The sequence below is a fragment of the Medicago truncatula genome, chromosome 3 (genome assembly GCF_003473485.1).
Source record: "Medicago truncatula cultivar Jemalong A17 chromosome 3, MtrunA17r5.0-ANR, whole genome shotgun sequence".
In the NCBI taxonomy this organism is placed as follows: domain Eukaryota; kingdom Viridiplantae; phylum Streptophyta; class Magnoliopsida; order Fabales; family Fabaceae; genus Medicago; species Medicago truncatula.
The window spans coordinates 55,265,011-55,284,277 of record NC_053044.1 but is presented as its reverse complement, the minus strand read 5'-3'; the positions used below and the strand labels follow the sequence as shown (position 1 = coordinate 55,284,277).

At 32.7% G+C, this 19,267-nt stretch overlaps 2 protein-coding genes and 1 long non-coding RNA gene across 5 annotated transcripts; 1 reads left to right on the top strand and 2 right to left on the bottom strand.

Moving 5' to 3' along the window:
* Positions 1-524: 524 nt before the first annotated feature.
* Positions 525-3,002, bottom strand: LOC11435474 (protein DETOXIFICATION 48). Its single transcript, XM_003603628.4, has 2 exons — positions 2,589-3,002; positions 525-2,306 (listed from the first exon to the last, which is right to left on the bottom strand). Exons 1-2 carry the CDS (start codon positions 2,730-2,732, stop codon positions 789-791), a joined length of 1,662 nt encoding a protein of 553 aa, XP_003603676.2. The 5' UTR covers positions 2,733-3,002; the 3' UTR covers positions 525-788.
* Positions 3,003-3,732: 730 nt separating this feature from the next.
* LOC120579636 (uncharacterized) lies at positions 3,733-4,645 on the top strand. Its single transcript, XR_005645366.1, has 2 exons — positions 3,733-4,040; positions 4,200-4,645. It is a non-coding gene; the product is annotated as an uncharacterized lncRNA (long non-coding RNA).
* Positions 3,879-13,703, bottom strand: LOC25490158 (sucrose transport protein SUC4). 3 transcript variants are annotated; one of them, XR_003010645.2, is made up of 6 exons: positions 12,991-13,703; positions 9,155-9,885; positions 8,648-8,711; positions 8,518-8,561; positions 7,452-7,673; positions 3,879-4,490 (listed from the first exon to the last, which is right to left on the bottom strand). XR_003010645.2 is itself a non-coding variant. In XM_013606623.3 (5 exons), the coding sequence occupies exons 1-5, from the start codon at positions 13,508-13,510 to the stop codon at positions 7,515-7,517; spliced, it is 1,518 nt and encodes a 505-aa protein (XP_013462077.1). In that variant the 5' UTR covers positions 13,511-13,703; the 3' UTR covers positions 6,629-7,514. The 3 variants fall into 3 exon arrangements, 1 of the variants encoding a protein (XP_013462077.1); XR_003010646.2 differs by lacking the exon at positions 3,879-4,490 and adding an exon at positions 5,371-5,777; XM_013606623.3 differs by lacking the exon at positions 3,879-4,490 and having other exon boundaries at positions 6,629-7,673.
* Between the last annotated feature and the right edge of the window lie 5,564 nt (positions 13,704-19,267).

The window sequence follows — 19,267 nt, the reverse complement described above, 5'->3', positions numbered from 1 at the left end:
ATAGGAATAGGAATGTGAATGTGATGTTTGTGCAAATGAAAGAAAGTGTGTGTTTATTTAATTATTTATATACAAAGGTTATTAGGCGTGTGGTTGCAAGTGTGTTAAGAGGTTGGTTTTCCATTTATGGACAGTCAAGAATTTACCATTTATGGAAGGGAACAAACAACACAAAAGTTAGGCAGAAAACAAACTCATTTTGTTTTCCTTCAAAAACAACCGACAACTCAATCCAATGCTTCTCTGAATATGGTCCTATCTATGGAGAACTTATTAAAACAGCGCATCTTCTTCTTCTTCTTCTCTCTCTCTCTCCATCTCCATTATAAATAAATATGTACGGTGCATGTAATTAATTTTATTTATATTTATACTATTGTACAGCAGCCAAACATTTAGGTCTGGTCGATGAATTGGTATGAAAAATAGCAATAAAATTTTTAAACGAAGTCGATGGCAAGGAAAATTATTAATATATTACTGGTCATTTTACAACTTTTTTAAGGGGACTTGAAGTACATTTGTAACGTAAACTTTTACTATTATGATGATATGATGAAACTTCATGGACACGGGTGTGTCCACACAAAATAACAATAATTCAATTAAAACTAAAATTTGTTATCCTTAATATATTAATTAATAAGAGCATCTAGAGAAAAATGAGAGCAAATTAAGTAGTTTCTATTTCTACATTACATTAATCCAATAAATGGAGATTCTGATAATTTCGATTCTCCCCAAGAAATGGACGAAAATAAACTTGGTTAATTAATTAATTTCAGTGTCTACATGTTTGGTAGCAGTGGGTCTGATTCAAGTGAGTGTGTACATGTCTTGGTAGCATCATCATGTGTGATTACTATGATCTCTTCAAGACAACCACATTTATTGTTGTTGTTATCATGACGCAGTACTGTTTTTGTGATGAATGTAGTAGAATCAGAAAAACCAATGGTAGTAGTAGCTTTTGTGAGATTCTTTGCTCTTTCAATTTGATCATTCCAATCCGTTGTACAAAGCACATACAACATGAGAATAGCACAAGAGCCTTGGGCTGCAAGTAACCCAAACCAAAGCCCAACAAAACCCATCTTCACAACAAACCCAAGAACAATAGCCACAGGCATACCTACCAAATAAAAAGACCCCAAATTGATATTTGCACCTACCGTAGGTCTAGCACTACCTCTTAAAACACCACAACCCGTTGTTTGTGGGCAATTCCCAATCTCACAAAGCCCAACAATTGGCAAAGCCATAGCCGTTAGATTAATAATCTCGTCATCACTAGTAAACAATCTCCCCCATTGATTTCTCATCAAAGTAGTAAAAACCATAGCCAAAATTCCCAAACCAAAACCACAAAACATTGAGACTATCATAGAAAAACGTGCTTTTGAAGGAGAATTAGCACCTAACAAATTCCCAACTCTAGTTGAAACACCAAAACTAAGAGAAGATGGAAAAACATAAACCAAAGAAGTTGTTTGAATAAGAATACCCATTGAAGAAATGGTTGACTTTGGGTTGACCAAAAGTCCACACAAAATTATCATGAGTTCATACCACCACCATTCTAAACAAACAGAAACACACGACGGAATCGAAAGCGCAAGTAACGAAGACCAACCTTTGAGACAATCAATACTAGGAAAAACCCATGAATCTTTATAAACACGTGAGAAAAATACAAAAGATGAAAGGAAAATCAAAAGGTTGAGATTGAACCAAATCATTGCTATTGCCACCCCTGCAACACCCATTTTGAAATGGATCACAAGAAGAAAATTCAAAGGAACATGAAGAGTAACAGATATGGCTGAACAATACGTTAATGGCAATGTTATATTTTGTGTTCTTAGGTAAATACGAAGAGGATGAAGAAACGAGAGAAAGAAAAGATCTGGTAGTGAAAAGAGAATGAAAGTTTGTGCTGTTGATGAAATTTCTTCATCTTGACCACAAGACATGAGAATCTTTTTCATGTTAAGCCATAAATATGCAATGGGAATGGAAGTGGAAAGAAGTAAAAGAACGGTTCTTTGAAGAGTTAAGCCAAGTATCTTCCATTGTTTAGCTCCATAAGCTTGTCCACAAATGGGTTCCATTCCCATGGCTAAACCAGATAGGACAGAATAACCAGTTATGTTTGCAAAACCTATGGAGAGAGAACCTCCTGCTAGTTCTGTCTCGCCGAGATAGCCAAGGAAAAGCATAGAGATCATAGCTCTTGAATATAAGAGTAAACCAGTTATAGCTGTTGGACCTGATATTTTACCTATGGCCTTCAATTCTTCTATCACCTGAAATATTCATACATTAAGAACAAAAGTTATATATAATATTAAATTCAAGGGTATGTTTGTTTGTTAATCATAATAATAATAATAATAATAAAACTGGCATTGTTTGTTTTCATATGTTGTGATTGTGACTAAGAGAGACATGATAGCAACTAGCTAGAAACTTCATTTAATTTACATTCACAAAAAAATAAATGATGCTATATATATATATATATACTATATATATAACTGGGGTTATTTTTTCTTGTATTTTTTAATATTTACTTTTTGTCATTATACCTCATTTGGAGTTGGCCATCTTTGAAGTTCATTTTGATCTTGAACTTCATCATGAGGAGGGTCATTTATGAGTAGTTTAGGATCAGAAGTTATGAGGTTGGTTTGTGTGGGACAGAGAAATGGGGATGGCTTAGGTTTACACATATCTCACTAGCAAGTAGTTTTGGATATGTACAAAGGATAGAATATACAAGAGCTACCACTGCTCTTGCTTCTAGCTTAGGCTTAGTGATCGTGGATGGACTGTGTTTGAAGCTGTTTGAGAAGATGTAAGAGGTTTGTGTATTTTGTATGGGAGGAAGATGATGAAGGTGAGTGTGTGTTTTTATGCATGAAGAAAGGCTTGGGCCCTACAATTGTAACGTGTCATAAATGGAACCAAATGCTAAAATTTAGAGTGTACAAATTAGAATATCAATGTTATTTAAACCATCATTTTATAGAACAATTTGTAGAAACCAAAATATATAAAAGAATTAAGTCTTGGCAGAAAACCAAAACAATAGATAGAGAAAATAAAAATACAATGTGAATATTTAAGAGAAAATTGTCATAAAAATTGTCACAAAATAGTTGTTCAAATATCATTTCTCAATTAAAAAGACCGTTATTATTTTCTTTATAATTAGTTTTACCAGCATGTAGTTAGTTGTATGCTGTATAAATCTCGGACATCTAAATTAAATAATATAAAGGAATTTTGTAGTTGGTATGAGTGGTAATGGACTCGGATATTTGATCTAAATCTAAATTAAATAATAGTTATGAGTTTTATATTTTGTGCGTATGAAGAAAATTTGATTGGAGAAATTTATTTTATATGCTCAACAAATTCTACGATGAATTACTCAATGTTTTGCATTTATTACACGGTTTTTTAAAAAATGCGGCATTTTTAAAATAGAAATCAAATTTTGTTGAAAAAAAAAAGTGAAATAAATGGAAGGAACAAGTTGAATGGAAGAAATGCCTTATGGAAGTTATGGGAGGCAACCGGCTTTCGCTTTCTCTCAAAATTGAAAGAGCATATTATTACTATTTTTTATTGAAAAAGTGGAGAACAATTTGAGAATGGAATCTGATAAAACAAAAACTAATGTAATGCAGAGGTTTCCAATTAGCTATGGTTTTTGGGTGTGGAAATCAGAAACAAGTTCGGTCTTATCCTTTGGATGGATGGATTTATTTGCTTTAATGGTTTTTTTATAGCCGTCAAATCAATGACACAGTTTTGATTTGACCGTGATGGCCCAAACCAAATACCTAGCTAGTGGATTTGTATGTGGATAATAATATTTTAAAACACCACACGTTTGGCTTGATTTCCGTTATGTATGAAACATAACGAATTTTATCCCGAGTGGAAGGAAAAAAATAAAGTGATGATATATTATGGAGAAGCTAATTCTCTTTTCTGCTTTTGCCGCATGGGGTATTTCTGAAACTACAAGGGTACTCACACATACATACATTTGTGGCAATTCATAATTGATATTTTTTTCTTGAGAGGAAATTCATAATTGATATTTGTTGTGCAAATAATATACTTACTATACGTCAACATATTTTGTTTTTTACGGTTGCTGGTTGATAATTTGTATTTTTTGTAAGCGTACGCAAAAGATATGTTGTATAAGGAAGGGAAGGCAAGCAAATCCATGCATGTTTCATTCCAAATTGCTAAAGCAACTACAGTCTATAAATAGACGGACCATCTGAAACACACAAAGGCCAAAACATTCCTTTGGCTACAACAGAGGAAGCAAGTTTTCTCCACCATCCAATGTAGGCCCCACAAGCTTTCTGTGCATGCCTCTTGCTGTATGTTATATTGTTATGTACTCTCCTTTTAGTATATATAGCTTGTTGAATGATAATTTGATCCCAATATGAATTTTCCCCCTAAATAAAACAAGAAGAAAAAAGATGAAACAAATTTCTAAGGGAGGCAATATTATTAAATTTAAGTTTAGGAAGAACTCATTATTGACATGTATTTTGGTAAAGCCTCTTTTTTAAAATAAAAATAATAAATATATATCCCATTTCCCTTTTTATAAAGGTTATCTAATTCGACATGGTGGATATGTATATGTATCTACTACATATGTGAATATATGTATGGATTATGGAGGTAGGTGTTGATCTCAAGTATCATGGAGGGACCACTTGTAGTGTTAACTGTTAATGGAGAATGATGGTAGTTGGCCGTATGAAGAAGAGACAGATGGGAGATGGGAGACATTAGAGAGATAATTACGTGCGTCAATTACAACCATTTAATTAATCATGTGAAAAAGGGTATGAGATTGTGATGATTCTGTCTGTGTATAGGAGTGCACGGTGTTATTGATTGTATATGAGGAAACATACACTAGAATAGATTAACTCTCATTTTCACTTGCACGGTGAGGACCAGTAATCAATTTTGTTTCATTGTACATTATACGATAAATTAATTAAAATTGCCTGAAACACATGGCCACCCCATGTCAGATTCCATTGGTTTGTAGCTCATCCAGTTGATGTCAATGAAAGATATGTATCATTGCAAGGGAACCCAATGCTCTGAAAATAAAGCAACAGAAGAAGTTCTGACAATGAACAATTTAAAAAACTCAGTCTCGTCCAATGAATGAATTAATTAATACTATATCACTTCGAATATAACCCGTAAGGAATTTGCCATCCTCTTTCATGTGGCAAAGTGCTAAGTTCCTGAGATTCCACCCAAAGGATTTTGTTGAACTTTTTTTTTATAATAACAGATAAAAGCTCAAGATCACGTAATGATGGCATTCAGATTTACTGTGGTATATCTAAAAAAGATATCGTAAAACAAATAGTCCGATTGGGAATCAGACAAAACAAAAATCAACACAAAAAAGACTAGATTTAACAACCATAACTCTCCTCTGATAGCTCAAACAAATTCGCTTGCTAAATATCACACGATAGACCTCGCCGGCGATGTGTCGTGTGTTTAGTTTTTAGGGTAAAATGCAGACCCTCTTGTGTTATTAGCCCCCTCGTGTTGTGGCCTCAAGACGTCGGTCATATCTTCAGATAACTTCTGTTTACCTTTCTTCCTATCTCCATCGTACTGAGTAAAACCAACATGCGTTGCTGGAGCGTATGTGCAATGATATTCGGGTTAGGGCTCATGGTCTCCGTGATGGGTCTACAAATCTTGTATGATAAGGGTCAAGCATGTGAATAAGATTAGAGGATTGATCATTAGACATCTAGTAATTGCTTACAAACACCTAAAAAACACCAAAATTACCGTTCGATAATTTTTAAATCTTAAATCACTTTTTAAATTGGTTTAACAAATTTAAAAAATGGGGTGATTTAGGTGCGAAAGAGCAATCTCCATAAGATTATGATGGTCCAGAACCATCTAGCTAAACGTTTTCCACATCCACAGAGAGGTGGGATGATTATGGCGGAAATAGATTTTCTCTCTTGACAGTTTGACATGAAAAAATATCATTGAATAGAAAAATGTGGGATGGGTTCTTGATGTAAAAAATAGGAGTGGAAAAGTTTAAGTGAGATTGATAACACATGAGAGAGAAGATTCATCCCGCTTATGACTAGGAGCAATAAAATTTAACAGTCTGGACTTTATAAATTAGGTAAATAAACTATAGATGTGTCAGCATTGTTCACTTAATCCTCTTAACAAACAGTTAACGCTAACTAACTGTAGACTATAATTAACCTGCAAATTCTAAAGCCAAACATAGCAGTTTTGCAGGGTAACCAAACTTTCAGTTGTGCAGCTGGCACATGGTTCAAAAATTATATCACTAGTAGTTAGGACAAATGATGATAAAAAGGTTGGTATTTTTTAAATGCTCTGAGTCTTAGTAACAGGAACTGTACGAAGAATTGAAAGCAAATTAGACTTTCATGAAGAGTGAAATGCATTTAACATGTGAATTTATTCCATGGTTCAAAAGAAGCAAAATAAATTAAATGTCCACATAAATGACCAGTGTAAATCAAAACCCGTCATTGGTTGAATATTTGTGTTCAAAGAAAAAGATTATGCCTAAGAGCATTTCAACCATGTACACAGTCAAGGTTTTATTCAGCACAATTAACATATTCACTATTGGCCACTAAGCACGTTCATGAAACTAATACAAACAAACGCACAAATTTCTAATATTCCGACACATCTATGCTCGAAGCACCAATGAACAGATTTGCCTCAAATTAAAAGGAATTTTTCATGGGGAATAATTCCCTATCAGCAGCAACCGATCTTGGTTGGAAAGGATGTTTGCCTGAGTAATTTTGGAACCTATAGAAGATGCCCCAAGTGCTTTACCCCCACATTTAAAAGCAACACCTTTCACAGGTGGGACAGATTTACAATGAAGAAATTCCCCACTGAATTCAGATAATTTAATCAATATTTTTAGGACAGCTTTTATGATTACATTTGAGTTGCCAGGATGTTTGAAAAAGCAGTGCAATGTGAATTGCTTCTTTGACATTGTACCGTAATCCTCCTTATACATCAAGAGTATTCATTCTTTCTTGCCACCAGTAGATGGTCCCCCATGGTTAACCAAACAGATATTCTCATTGTTTAAACAGACTACTCACTCATCAGGATCACCAAGAAGAAGAAAACAAGGAAAAAGTTTGAAGTTTCCAAAACTTCGGAAAATAGTGGCACTCTAAGTTTAGGTCATTGGCTTTAAATAATGACCAATCAGATAAAAACGCACCAATGTATTCAATTATTCGTATTAGAAAAAAGATGGAGAGGTTCTTTGTGAAAGGAAAACTCGATAAAATCCTACTAAAATAAGTAAAACATAATTATATACAAATTATTTCTACCTGTTCAATTTCATAATCCCTCTTCAAAAGAAATCTGTGCCAAAGCAGAATGAAGATGATACCTCATACTGGACTTCGAGACTTTTGAGTACCAGTTCGGGGAATAGCCAAGACAGCTATGAGTCCACTGGCAAGGGCTGCAACAGCTGCCACAGCAAAGGCTGGAGAGTTTCCTCCACCAAATAACTGATCCCAAGGTCCACTTCCTAAGGACACTATCATCTGTTTCAAATATGAAAAACATATAAACCTCAGTAACTAAAACAAACAAAAATTCCTTTCAAAAAAAACAAACAAAAATTATGTGCACCGCTAAATCCTTTCTCAAAAAGTTGGTCATGTCACCATTAAATTTGTCAGGCAGTTGCTTGAAATGGGGTCTTTGGGAGAACAAAAATGCAAATAAGATTTACAGCAAATCTGTATGACAATACAAATAGCTCATGCCACTCTGGCTGAATCTCTACCAGAGAGGACATGACAATCAATCATAATGAGCCCCTCTAAATTTTTCTGTCACAATTCCTGTGTTGATTTTCATGTTTCTTATTTAAAGTGCTTCCCAAAAGTCGTAGAAATCTGGTCCCAGCATGAAAACCAGTGTGCTGATAGTTTTATTTAGAGAAACCCATTGAAAGAGACCAAAAAGTCATGTTTTCATGTTTGAATTTTGGCAATTTTGCAGACTATAATCTTAATGGGATGTTTGCATTAGAAGACAGCATGTATCAACCTCAATAATTTGGATTACATTCAAATTATAACTTTTTATCCAGTGATGAAATTGTGAGTGAGTGGTCACCTCAAGACTCAGGACCATTTCTCACGCTTAATTCAAGATAATATGTTTTTATTATTTAAGTCAAATTAGTTCACTTAAACATACTATAAGGAATGCTGCAAAATTCCAAGGATCTTCGTTTTTAGAATTTAAGCTAAATTAATCCGCTAAACAACTATTAGAAGTGTTAAACAATTCTACAATTCTTCATTTGGATCTCCGTTCAGGGGTGGATAATTTAACGGTTAAAAATAGCTGTTGGAACACTATTGAAAGAGGCAATACCTGTGGGAACACTATTGCAAGATTTAGGACTCCCATTGACAATCCTGAAAGTACCGACAATTAATATAAATATGAATATTTATATTATCGTATATCTAAGAAAGAATAATAAGGTATCAATCATGCCCACCTTGGCCAAGCCCCAATGACTGAATATGCGTGGAAATTAAGGCATATGGAACACTGTAAGTGATCTGAAATGATTAAGAAGTCAGATTAAATTAAATATAGGGCTTCAATGCATACATTCTTAAACTTATGCATAATCAATGGGACAATTTCCAGATTTATTTTGCATCACACTGTGACTCTCAAACTAAAAGTTTAAGAAAATATGCCAGAATGAGTTAAGATTACGCGGCTAATATTCAGTCAAGAGTCGATTCACTTCACATGTACGACTCACTGAAAGTTTTTAAAAGAAAAATGCAAGAACATAATATGTATGGGGATTTTACTGAACTAGAAGAACAAAAGGCTTGCCATTTTAGATAAATAGTCAATTGACACACTTCACATGTACGTACCATTGAGACTTCAAAAGATATGTGAAAAAGGACTGAGGTTGATTTCAAGGAACATAAGAGACAGAAAGCGAACAAACAATATGCTTTTAGAAGTAGATAAAGCAACTTACAGCCAGTGGAAACCCGAGAATGGTAAAGATTGCCAGTGCAGATATCACGATGCTAGTGGGCGGTAGATCTTTGCCTATATAACCAATGGTATTTGCCACATAGGTTACTACAAGCATTGCTACGAAGCAGACAGCCATTAGGATATTTGCGATTCCCCACACGAACCCAGGCCCCCGCTTCCTGCATAGCTTCTCCATGAGTACTGATGTTATTCCAAGAACAACTGAATTAAGCAATAAACCAAGTGCCCCCATTCTAACTCCAGTATCATAATTAGTGCCTTCATTTGGCTCACCGCCATAAATTTCTCGGCCCATCCAATCGGTATCGAATAGAAGAAATGGGAACCACCCAACCCATGTTAGAGCAGTAACAGACAATATTACCCATATAGGCTTTGAAAAATATCTGAATGTCCCAAATAGCTCCCAAAGGAAAGCTTCTTCCGCACTACCACCTGACTCCCCTTCTGCTTCAGCATTGGGTGTCCCAAGAGGCACTTCATTAGCTGCCATGATACTGATATAGGTGGTGATGATAATGAAACCAATGTCCAGAAAGAAAGCAGACTTGAGATTTGCACAACTAATATTGCATGCAGGGGTAAGTGTGAAAGGAAAGACCTTGTACCAACCACTGTATGATCCAGTTGCATATCCAAGAATGTTACCAATAGCCATAAATAGGGAGAAATAAGCATTTGCGACACGTGTCCTTCGATGATCCTTACCTTACATTCCAAAGACGAAAAAGATAGATAAATAAAGCATGAAGGATGTCAATAGAGTAAATCAGCATTTTAGTCTTTGAAGTCGTAATTCGTAAGGGTCAGGCAATTTAGTCCCTTAAATTTGCAAAATAATAATTTAGCGCCATTAAGTTATAAAAAAAAAAAAAGATTTAGCCCCATTAAGTTAAAAAACATCAATCTAGTCTTCCGCCAAAATAACTTTTTAGAAAACATCTATCAAAACCAATGAAAGACTACATATTTTCTTCAATAGTCTCTTGCCGCATCAAGACAAAGACAGAATCTTTAAAATAGTGGTGCTAAACTTTGGAAAAATGATTAAATTGACTTATATTCTTTAATTTTAGTAACTAAATTGCCATTTTACAATTTGAGGGATTAAATTGTCCAGCCCTTACGATTTCAAGAACTAAAATATTGATTTCCTCAATGTCAATTTGGTGTTTGCTTTTCATAGTCGAATCATTTTTATTTTTCAAAAGAGTTACAATTAACATAAACTCTCATTGTGTCTTTTTCTATTTTTTAGGAGTTCTATTCAGACATTTAAGGCCACATTTGCAAAACAATGTAGGCAAGATAATTATAGTCTTTTCAATTTAACTTAAAACTGCATTCAGGAGTACATACGAAGACAGTCTGGTGACAGCCGATGTGGAACAAACTTATTTTTTTACTATTCAGGTTATATCCTACTCCCTCCGTCCCAAATTGTATGACGTTTTGGACATTTCACACATATTAAGAAATGTAATTAATATTGTGTGGGAAAGAGATATTGTGAGTTGTTTTACAAAATTGTCCTCAATAAATGATATGGGAAAGATAAATGAAGGAATTGAAAGAAGAGAGAGTAATAAATAGTTAAGGATATAATAGGAAAAGTAACATTAATTTTTCATTGGTATTGTAAAGCGACATACAATTTGGGACAAATATTTTTTCTAAAGTGACATACAATTTGGGACGGAGGGAGTACCTTTTAGTTGGGATCATCTTATCCAAAATATATAAAAATATGTTCTGCAAATATAATCCTTTCGTAATATCTGTCAAACGTAGGATATATATATATATATATATATATATATAATACAAAAACTTATTTAATTAAACACTATGTACTCATCTCATGACTATGATGACTCTCCTTCTAAACTGAAGAGATTATAAAAAAGGACTCTACATTCTCTACATTTTCTCCTTCAAATGAATCCAATGATTACATCAACAGACAACAAACTACAGCATGTTTGATAATGACATAAAATTGTGTGCTTCTTGCAAAACCTCTGTATTTAACATAAAGTAGTTCAAGCTTTAGCACTTTCTAAAATTGGAGTTTCAAGTCAAGCTGGAATCCATGTTATCATAGAAATTCAAAAGGGAAGGGTGGTGCAAAGAAGAAAAAGTAATGAGAACTAAACAGGAAATGAAAAAACTTTTTAAAGGAAATGTCCTCTGCATATAGATCCCTTCAAAATCTAACAGTAGAAACATAATTTACCTTTCGATAAATTAGTTGTCTAGTTCCTAAAAGGGGTATGTGACAGAGACGAACTTTCAAATAATCAAGTGAGTAGCAATGATTGTTAGGTTAGCATCTTATTCATTCTGATATAACCATACATAATGTCAAGGGAGATCATAGAATGCAGTTGCAATTCACCAAACTAAGAACTGATTTAAAGACCTTACTAAGACCCAAACCCCATATAAACCACAACAATGCGACTAACCAAACAATCAATCCGTTTTTCCTCTCCTATTCTTGACAAAAGGAAATCTCCCATTATCTTTCCAATCTCGTAAACAAGCTATGTTGAATGAGATTTAAATGTGATGCTCAAATGCGTTACAATGAGAGCTTTGAATCTTAAGTTGATATTCTGAATCCAAGTTCATTAACAATGCACGGCTGAATTTTATCGTTTAGTGTTTATGCATATATTGATATATGAATTTATAGATATTCATACAGCATGAATAATTTTACTAAATATAAATATATGAGCATCCAAAAGTATATACATGAATTTGATTTCAAACATTTAAAACAAAAGTTCCCACTAAAAATAGACCAATTAACAGAGGGATGGAGAGAGAGTGAGAGAGAGGGGGGATTTATTAATCAAAGTTCAGTTTCTTTTCTAAAAATCATCTGAACGGTAAACATACTTTTCTGTAAGTGCGTGACATGACAGCATCAATCAACTGCCTTGAGTCATAGATAGGGTTTGACAGACCTAGGTCCTTAATTAAGTTTGAAGGGTCTACATAAGGAAATTTAAAGGGAAGGCAGAGGATAGTAATCTCCGAAGTAGTAAAGGGGTTGTTTTGTATAGAAGAGAGTTTAACTAAACATTGTTGTTAGTTAGGCTGAAGGAATAAATAGGAAGTTTAGGAAGGCGCCAAAATTGTAAATCATGAAATAGAGAGGGAAGCCATACGTCTCTTAAACTTCCGAGAATTATAATTTCTCTGTGTAGCTTTCTATTCTAGGTTTTGAGCCCGTATTGAGGCAGGATCGTGATTAAGGTTTGTCAATAAAAGAAATTCTTTCCAATTACAATCTGAACCAGTTCTATCGATGGTGTCCTAGATGCCTCTGTTGCACGCTCAATTGACAATGAACCATGTCCTAAAATACTTACCAAGTTAAAATTTGATCAATTGTGGTAAATAGTACTAGTAAGCCTTCATGCTTATCGTAGTGGCTGTAGTTTGGTAAACAAGCATTTAAGCTAACTCATTGCTAGACAAATAAATTGAAATCATGTTGTGACAGAGAAATGTGCACACACGCGCACACGCAAGATTGGGTAAACGCCCAATTCAGTTGATGCTGTCATGCACCAGTGAAGATTGCAGATAACCAACCTTACCTAACATCTGACGACGAAGGGTTTGTTAACTTGTCCAATCGGACAATTCCACGAGTTTAGGCATCAATTTCGAATTGCCTCAGTTATAAACTGGAACTATAGTAAACTCCGGAAATGAACTCAAGTTTACTCAACTAGACACCGAAACAATTGCAAATTATTTCAGATCATAATATTCATAAGGAGGAGAAAAATTTACCAGTGAGATCACCAAGCAATGCTCTACAAGGACCTTGAGTAACATTATTAGCAACATCCAAAATCCAAAACCCGAAAACAAAAAACGCGACAGCAGAATGGCGATGATTCTTGGTATCACCAAATTTCCATCCCAAATCCGCAGCATGACCAATAATAAGAACAGAAATCACAATCGAAACAGCTCCTCCGAGTATAAACGGTCTTCTTCTCCCAAATCGACTCGTACACCGATCACTCAAATGCCCAACCAAGGGTTGAACAAGAAGCCCAGAAAGAGGCCCACATAACCATATAATGCTGGCCCACGCGTGTGGGATTCCGAGCTGTTGCACATATGGTGTTAGAAGAGAGAGTTGCAAAGCCCATCCGAATTGAATCCCGCCGGCGACGGATGCTACTCGGAGAAGCTTTGTGAGTAGGACCCGGTCTTTGGGACGTGGTTTGATTCGAACCGTTGAAGATGGAGAGGGTCGAGGTTTAGACCGGTGGTGTTGACGGTGAGTTTCGGGATTCGCCATTGTGTGGTGTAGTGGCTTGGAAGATTGTATTGTGTCTTCTTCTTCTTCTTCTTCTTCATCACTACATTGAGAACAAGAAATTTGTGACCGTTTCCTAAGGGCATCACGCAAGACCAGGAGGAGAGAGAAAGAGAAAGAGTTAGAGTGCAGATTCTATTGTCATGGCGTGTTCAGTTCAATAATCATATTCATAAAAACCGTTTCTTTTCTTCGATGATAGATAATTAACACATTTTGAATAAATAGTTTAATTAAGATTTTTTTTTAGTAAATTGTCAAATTGATCTCGGTATATAACCAAAAAAAAAATCTTAATCTTTGTAAATGATTTTCAAATTAGTCCTGACTCTATTAATATTTTAAAATAGTCTTTATCTTTGTCCAAAAAAAAAATCAATTAAGTCTCTCGTCATATGAAGAAAAAACATGAAAACATGAGTCTAATTGAGAAATTTTTGACAATATTTCAAAATAGTCATTGTCTTTGTCAAAAATCTCAATTAAGTGTCTAGTCATGTGACAAAAACACAGAAACATGAACCTAATTGAGAAACTTTTGAGATAGATAGGATCTACATTGAAATATCAATAGAGTCAGGGACTAATTTGATAATCACTTACAAAGACAGAGACCAATTTTAAGAATTTCACAAATATTAAAAATGCAATAAATTTTGTATAGAAAATAGTAATTATAAGTTATTATTTCTTAATATTATAAAATGATATATATCTTAGAACAAATAAATTTTGCTATAATGAAATATAATTTGAAACAAAGTTAGTACTATAAAAGTTTGTCATTGTTGTCTTGTAGCCTACGATCATTTCTTATATAAGTATTTAAAATATTTTGTATAAATTACTATATTTATGACAAAAGATAGAAATAGTAAAAACAAAAGATAAAATAAAATCAAACAACTTTTATCAATCTTAGAGAGTTTGTATAAATAAGTTGAAAATAAATTATAAAAAAATCATAAGTTATTTTCATAAACACTAACAACACAACTTGGTTGTGTTAGTTTTACTAGGTATAGATATATATATTTTTTTAAATAGTTGGGATCAAACTTGATTTCATAAAAAAAAAAAACTGATAATTTCATAATAATTTTTTGAAATCGAACAAAATTGAATCTTACCACGTACATAAATTACTTGGTAATGTAACCCAAAAAAAATTACTTGGTAAAAGTTTATTCACCATACCAATTGAAATCTTAAGGTGTATTTGTATAGGTTTAAGAGAGGAAGGAAGTGAAGAGTTTACTTTTTTTTTTTTTTAAATTACGGACATTCTAGCAAAATTTGATCCCATAATACTTAAAAAACACATTTTACATTATTCGTGATTTAAAAAATAAAAATAAGGGCCTGTTTGATATCCTTTTCAAAAACAATTTTTAAGTTTTTAAAAATTACAAAAGAGTAAAACGTGTTTGATAAATCTTTTTGTAACTGTTCCGCTTTTTCAGTTTTTAAAACAGAAAAACGGAAACATCTTTTAGATATTTTTTTGTTTTTGATTCCGGTTTTCACTCTAACAAAACACGGGAATCATTTTTATAAAAGCACTGCTATATAACACGAACAAATTTCCACGGGATCCATGAAAATGCTGAGGTGTATGCATATCAGTTAAGGATAATTCAATCACTTGGTTTTTGGCGGAAATCAGGATGGAGATAATTGAAATCAATGGTTCGTTATTACACGTGAATAAATTTTTCGTGGTCACAATCATTTCCTTTTTTTAATGGCAAATTCGTAAATAGCCTACCTGAATAATCTCTACAAAATTGTAGGCAGATTCGATCATCAAGCGGATTTTGTTTTAATTTTTGTTCTTCTTAAAAACAGTTTTTAAATATTGATTTATAAAATAGTTTTTAAAAACAGAAAAGCAAAAGTGAACCAAACAGGCCCTAAATCTTCTCCTCCCTTCCTCCCCTAAACCTTTAATCCAAACACATCATAAACTTTCGATTGAGATTGCAATAAAAGAAAAAGGCCAGCTTGACTGCGACAAGAAGAAAGCAAAGACGGCATATAGGATTTCACAAAAAACAGTGATGGAGGAAACACAGCATATTGGATTGCATGCAAATCAGAACACGTAGAGCGTCGTGACGTCCTAATGCAATGCAACAAGTTATGTCATTAGGAGAAGAGAGAGGCACACATAGCATAGTGGGAGCATGTGCCTGTATGTTTTGCGACAGAATGAAATCAAATATATAAGGACTAGCATATTGACACCTTTGTTAACGTGTGGACGCATGATTTGTTTGTTTTTTGATAAAATTTATCTTAAAATTTAGAAATTGGTGCAACAGTGATCTATAATTAGACATAACATATATTCCCAAAACAAGATCAATCGACTATCACTGGTTTTATATACTTTATTTTTTAGGTTTAATTGTACCTTTAGACCCCTATCTTTTTAAAAGTTGCGGTTATGGACCCCTAATTAATTTAAATACAAAACAGCCCCCTATGTTTTAATTCTTTAGCAGTTTTGGTCCCCCCAAGACAAATAAAAAATTTGACACGTGGCACCTCACATAGGGTGTCACGTCAGCGTTGACCGAGTCAACACTGGACTGAGGGTTCAAAACTGCCAAAGAATCAAAACATAGGGGGCTGTTTTGTATTTAAATTAGTTATGGGTCCATAACCGCAACTTTGAAAAGATAGGGGTCCAAAAATGCAATTAAGCCTATTTTTTAATAACGAATGAAATTTAATTTGGTCCCTCACAATTAAATTAAGAGGAATTAGTACTTATATCATAATCCATCAAAGGATAAGTTTGCTATTCAAACAAAAAATGAAGGGTAAGTTTGATTTGTTAAAAAGTAAATATTAGATAGAACAACGAAACAAACTATTTTAGCAAATAAATGCACTCAAAGACTGATTTTTCCTACTTATTAAAATACGGGCTTATTTTTGTTGTTAGATTAAATTAGTTTAAGAGAAAATTGTGAAGACAAAATGAAAAATAATTGGGTGACTTTGAATGACATAAAATGATAGATTTTTTATTTTTAGTGTATTTTAATGAGAGAAAATGATAGATTTTTTATGAGAAAATAATAGATGAGTGATTAAAATAATAAGAGGGAATGATTGGTTAGAAGAGAGGGAAGACAAAGTCACCTCAAGTGAAACTCATGCCAATTGAAAAAATTGTGTACCGCTTCATCCATTTATTTTTTAAGTTTCTTTTGAGTATAAATTTTATGTTATTTAACGGTTTATTGATAGTTTAATGGTACAATTATTTAATCATACCCTTTCTCAATTAGACAATTACTCTCCCATACTCCTTTTTAATAAAACTAAATAATTTATATATATATATATATTTGGAAATTCAAGTTTGTTTTTTTAAAAAATTTGTTACCTTTATGCACAATCATGAAGAGTTTAAATTCTATAAATAAGATTAATAATATTATAATTTTTGTTTGTTCTTGTTTTGAGGGGAGCAATACTGTGAAGTTAAAATTGACTAATGGATCTTTGTCATATCAATATTAACAAAATCTTGAATTTGAAGTAGCCTAACGACTAAGAAATTGTAGCCTAACAAAATCTTGAATTTTAGACACAAAAATATAAATCAACGACAAACGATATTTAATTATCGTTAAAGTTTTTTTTTTTTTCAAGTAACCTAACAAATAATTTTTTTATCTTAAAGGTGAGTTTGAGCTCCAGCTCCTATATACATTAAGGATTATTACTTACCAAATATGCTAAATTCACGGAAATGTCGTTAGACATATTTTTAATTAGTAGTTCACGTTGTTGTAAGCAATTGTTGATAAATGCCTAAAGAGCAACCTACAAAAATACTCTATCCATTGCTAATTATAAGCAAATTTAATTTTTTTTATTCATTCAATTAATGATATACGTGGTCCACAACATGAAATTTGTCTATAATTAGCGACAGAGAGAGTATGAGATTGGTGGAGTTTAGCATGCACAAGGGAAAGATTTGTGCACCATGCACAAGTTGTGCAAATTTTTCCGTAAATTAAATCTGGACCGTTCATTTATTATTATTTTAATACCGACGGTTGAGATTTGTTTGGACGGAGTAGTGGGTGACCTGCTGCCAAAAAGGGAGAGGGCATGTGGGTCCCACGCGGGACCCACCCTTTTGATTAAATCATAATATTTTATTGTATTTTTTTGGTAGATTTTGTATTGGGCTTGGGCTTGGCATTTTGAGGAAAAAATATTCTATGGACTGCCACATTTAATTTTCTTGGCCCGAAAAATGGAAATATTTTTTTCCATTGCATAATCTTATTTATTTTATATTTCACCAAAAAAAATTGTTTATTTTATAATCGAAAATTGCTATTAATTTAATATGGAAATATCTGAAAAAGAATTAAAAATTAATAGAAGTTGTTTTAGTAAATTGGACGGTTGTAATTGGATTTTAAATATTCAATAAATTATATTTATAAATTAAATATACAATTGTTGGTATACTATCTGTGCTATATATATTGTTTCGTAATGTTCTTAAACAAACAAAAAAATATTTTTCAGAACATTAAATATACAATATATGTTGTTACGTTTTTTCTTAAAAAAAAAATATATATTGTTTCTCTTTTTTTTTTTTAAAGATTGTTTTGTTTTTTTAAAGATTGTTTTGCTTTTTTTAAGGGACTTTTTTTAAACATATATATGCATTGTTCATCAAGTACTTTCACTTCAAGATTTTTTAGTTAGGATAAGAGTTGTGAGTTTGATCAGTCGTTTTGAAATCTTGGAAATAGTTTAGGTCAAAGAATCTTGTCATTAGGGTTAGAGTTGTCATTAAGGTGAGAGTTTTAAGCAGGATTAGTTGATAAAGAGTTTGATTAGTCGTTGAACGTTCATCCAAGTACTTTCACTCCAAGATTCGTTCAGCTAGGGTAAGAGTTGTGAGTTTGATCAGTCGTGCTGAAGTCTATGTAGTAGTTTAGATCAAAAAAATCTTGTCATTAGGGTGAGAGATGTCATTAGGGTTAGAGTTACAGGTTTGATTAGTTGATAACAAGAGTTTGATTAATCATTCAACGTTCATCCAAGTACTTTGACTCCAAGATTATTTCAGTTAGGGTAAGAGTCGTGAGTTTGAAGAGTCGTTCTGAAATTTTGGAAGTAGTGTAGGTCGAAGAATCTTGTCATTAGAGTTAGAGTTTTAAGCTTGATTAGTCAATTTAGTCTCTCTCCTCTAAAAAAATATATCTTTTTTAGAAGATGCTCTTAACAACTTATTATTTGATGTTGTTTTAAGATTTATGTGGATTCTGATTTTATAAAAAAAGCCATTACAAACGGATGCACAATTCTTATAAGTGAATATATATTTTTTTTTTAAAAGTGATTTTTTTTTTCTTAAAAAAACTATAACAAACGGGCTCTATATCATAGAATAATTTAAATTTTTTCTTTGTCAAAGACTAAATTGACATGCAAGAAAATTATATGAAAATGAATTAAGTTTTTGCTAAAAAATAAAAAACTCAATTTCATTTTAACCATGTTTTTTGGGCGAAATTATTTCACTTTCCCTCTCATCCTAAAATAATCAATTTTCATCTCTCTCCTTATTTATCCTCCTCACGTTTTTTTTTTTTTTTTGAGATTATCCTCCTCACTTTTTGTCTCTAACATATCAAATTTATTTAATTTTTAAATTAATTTACAGAGAAAATCTCACCACTTTGACAA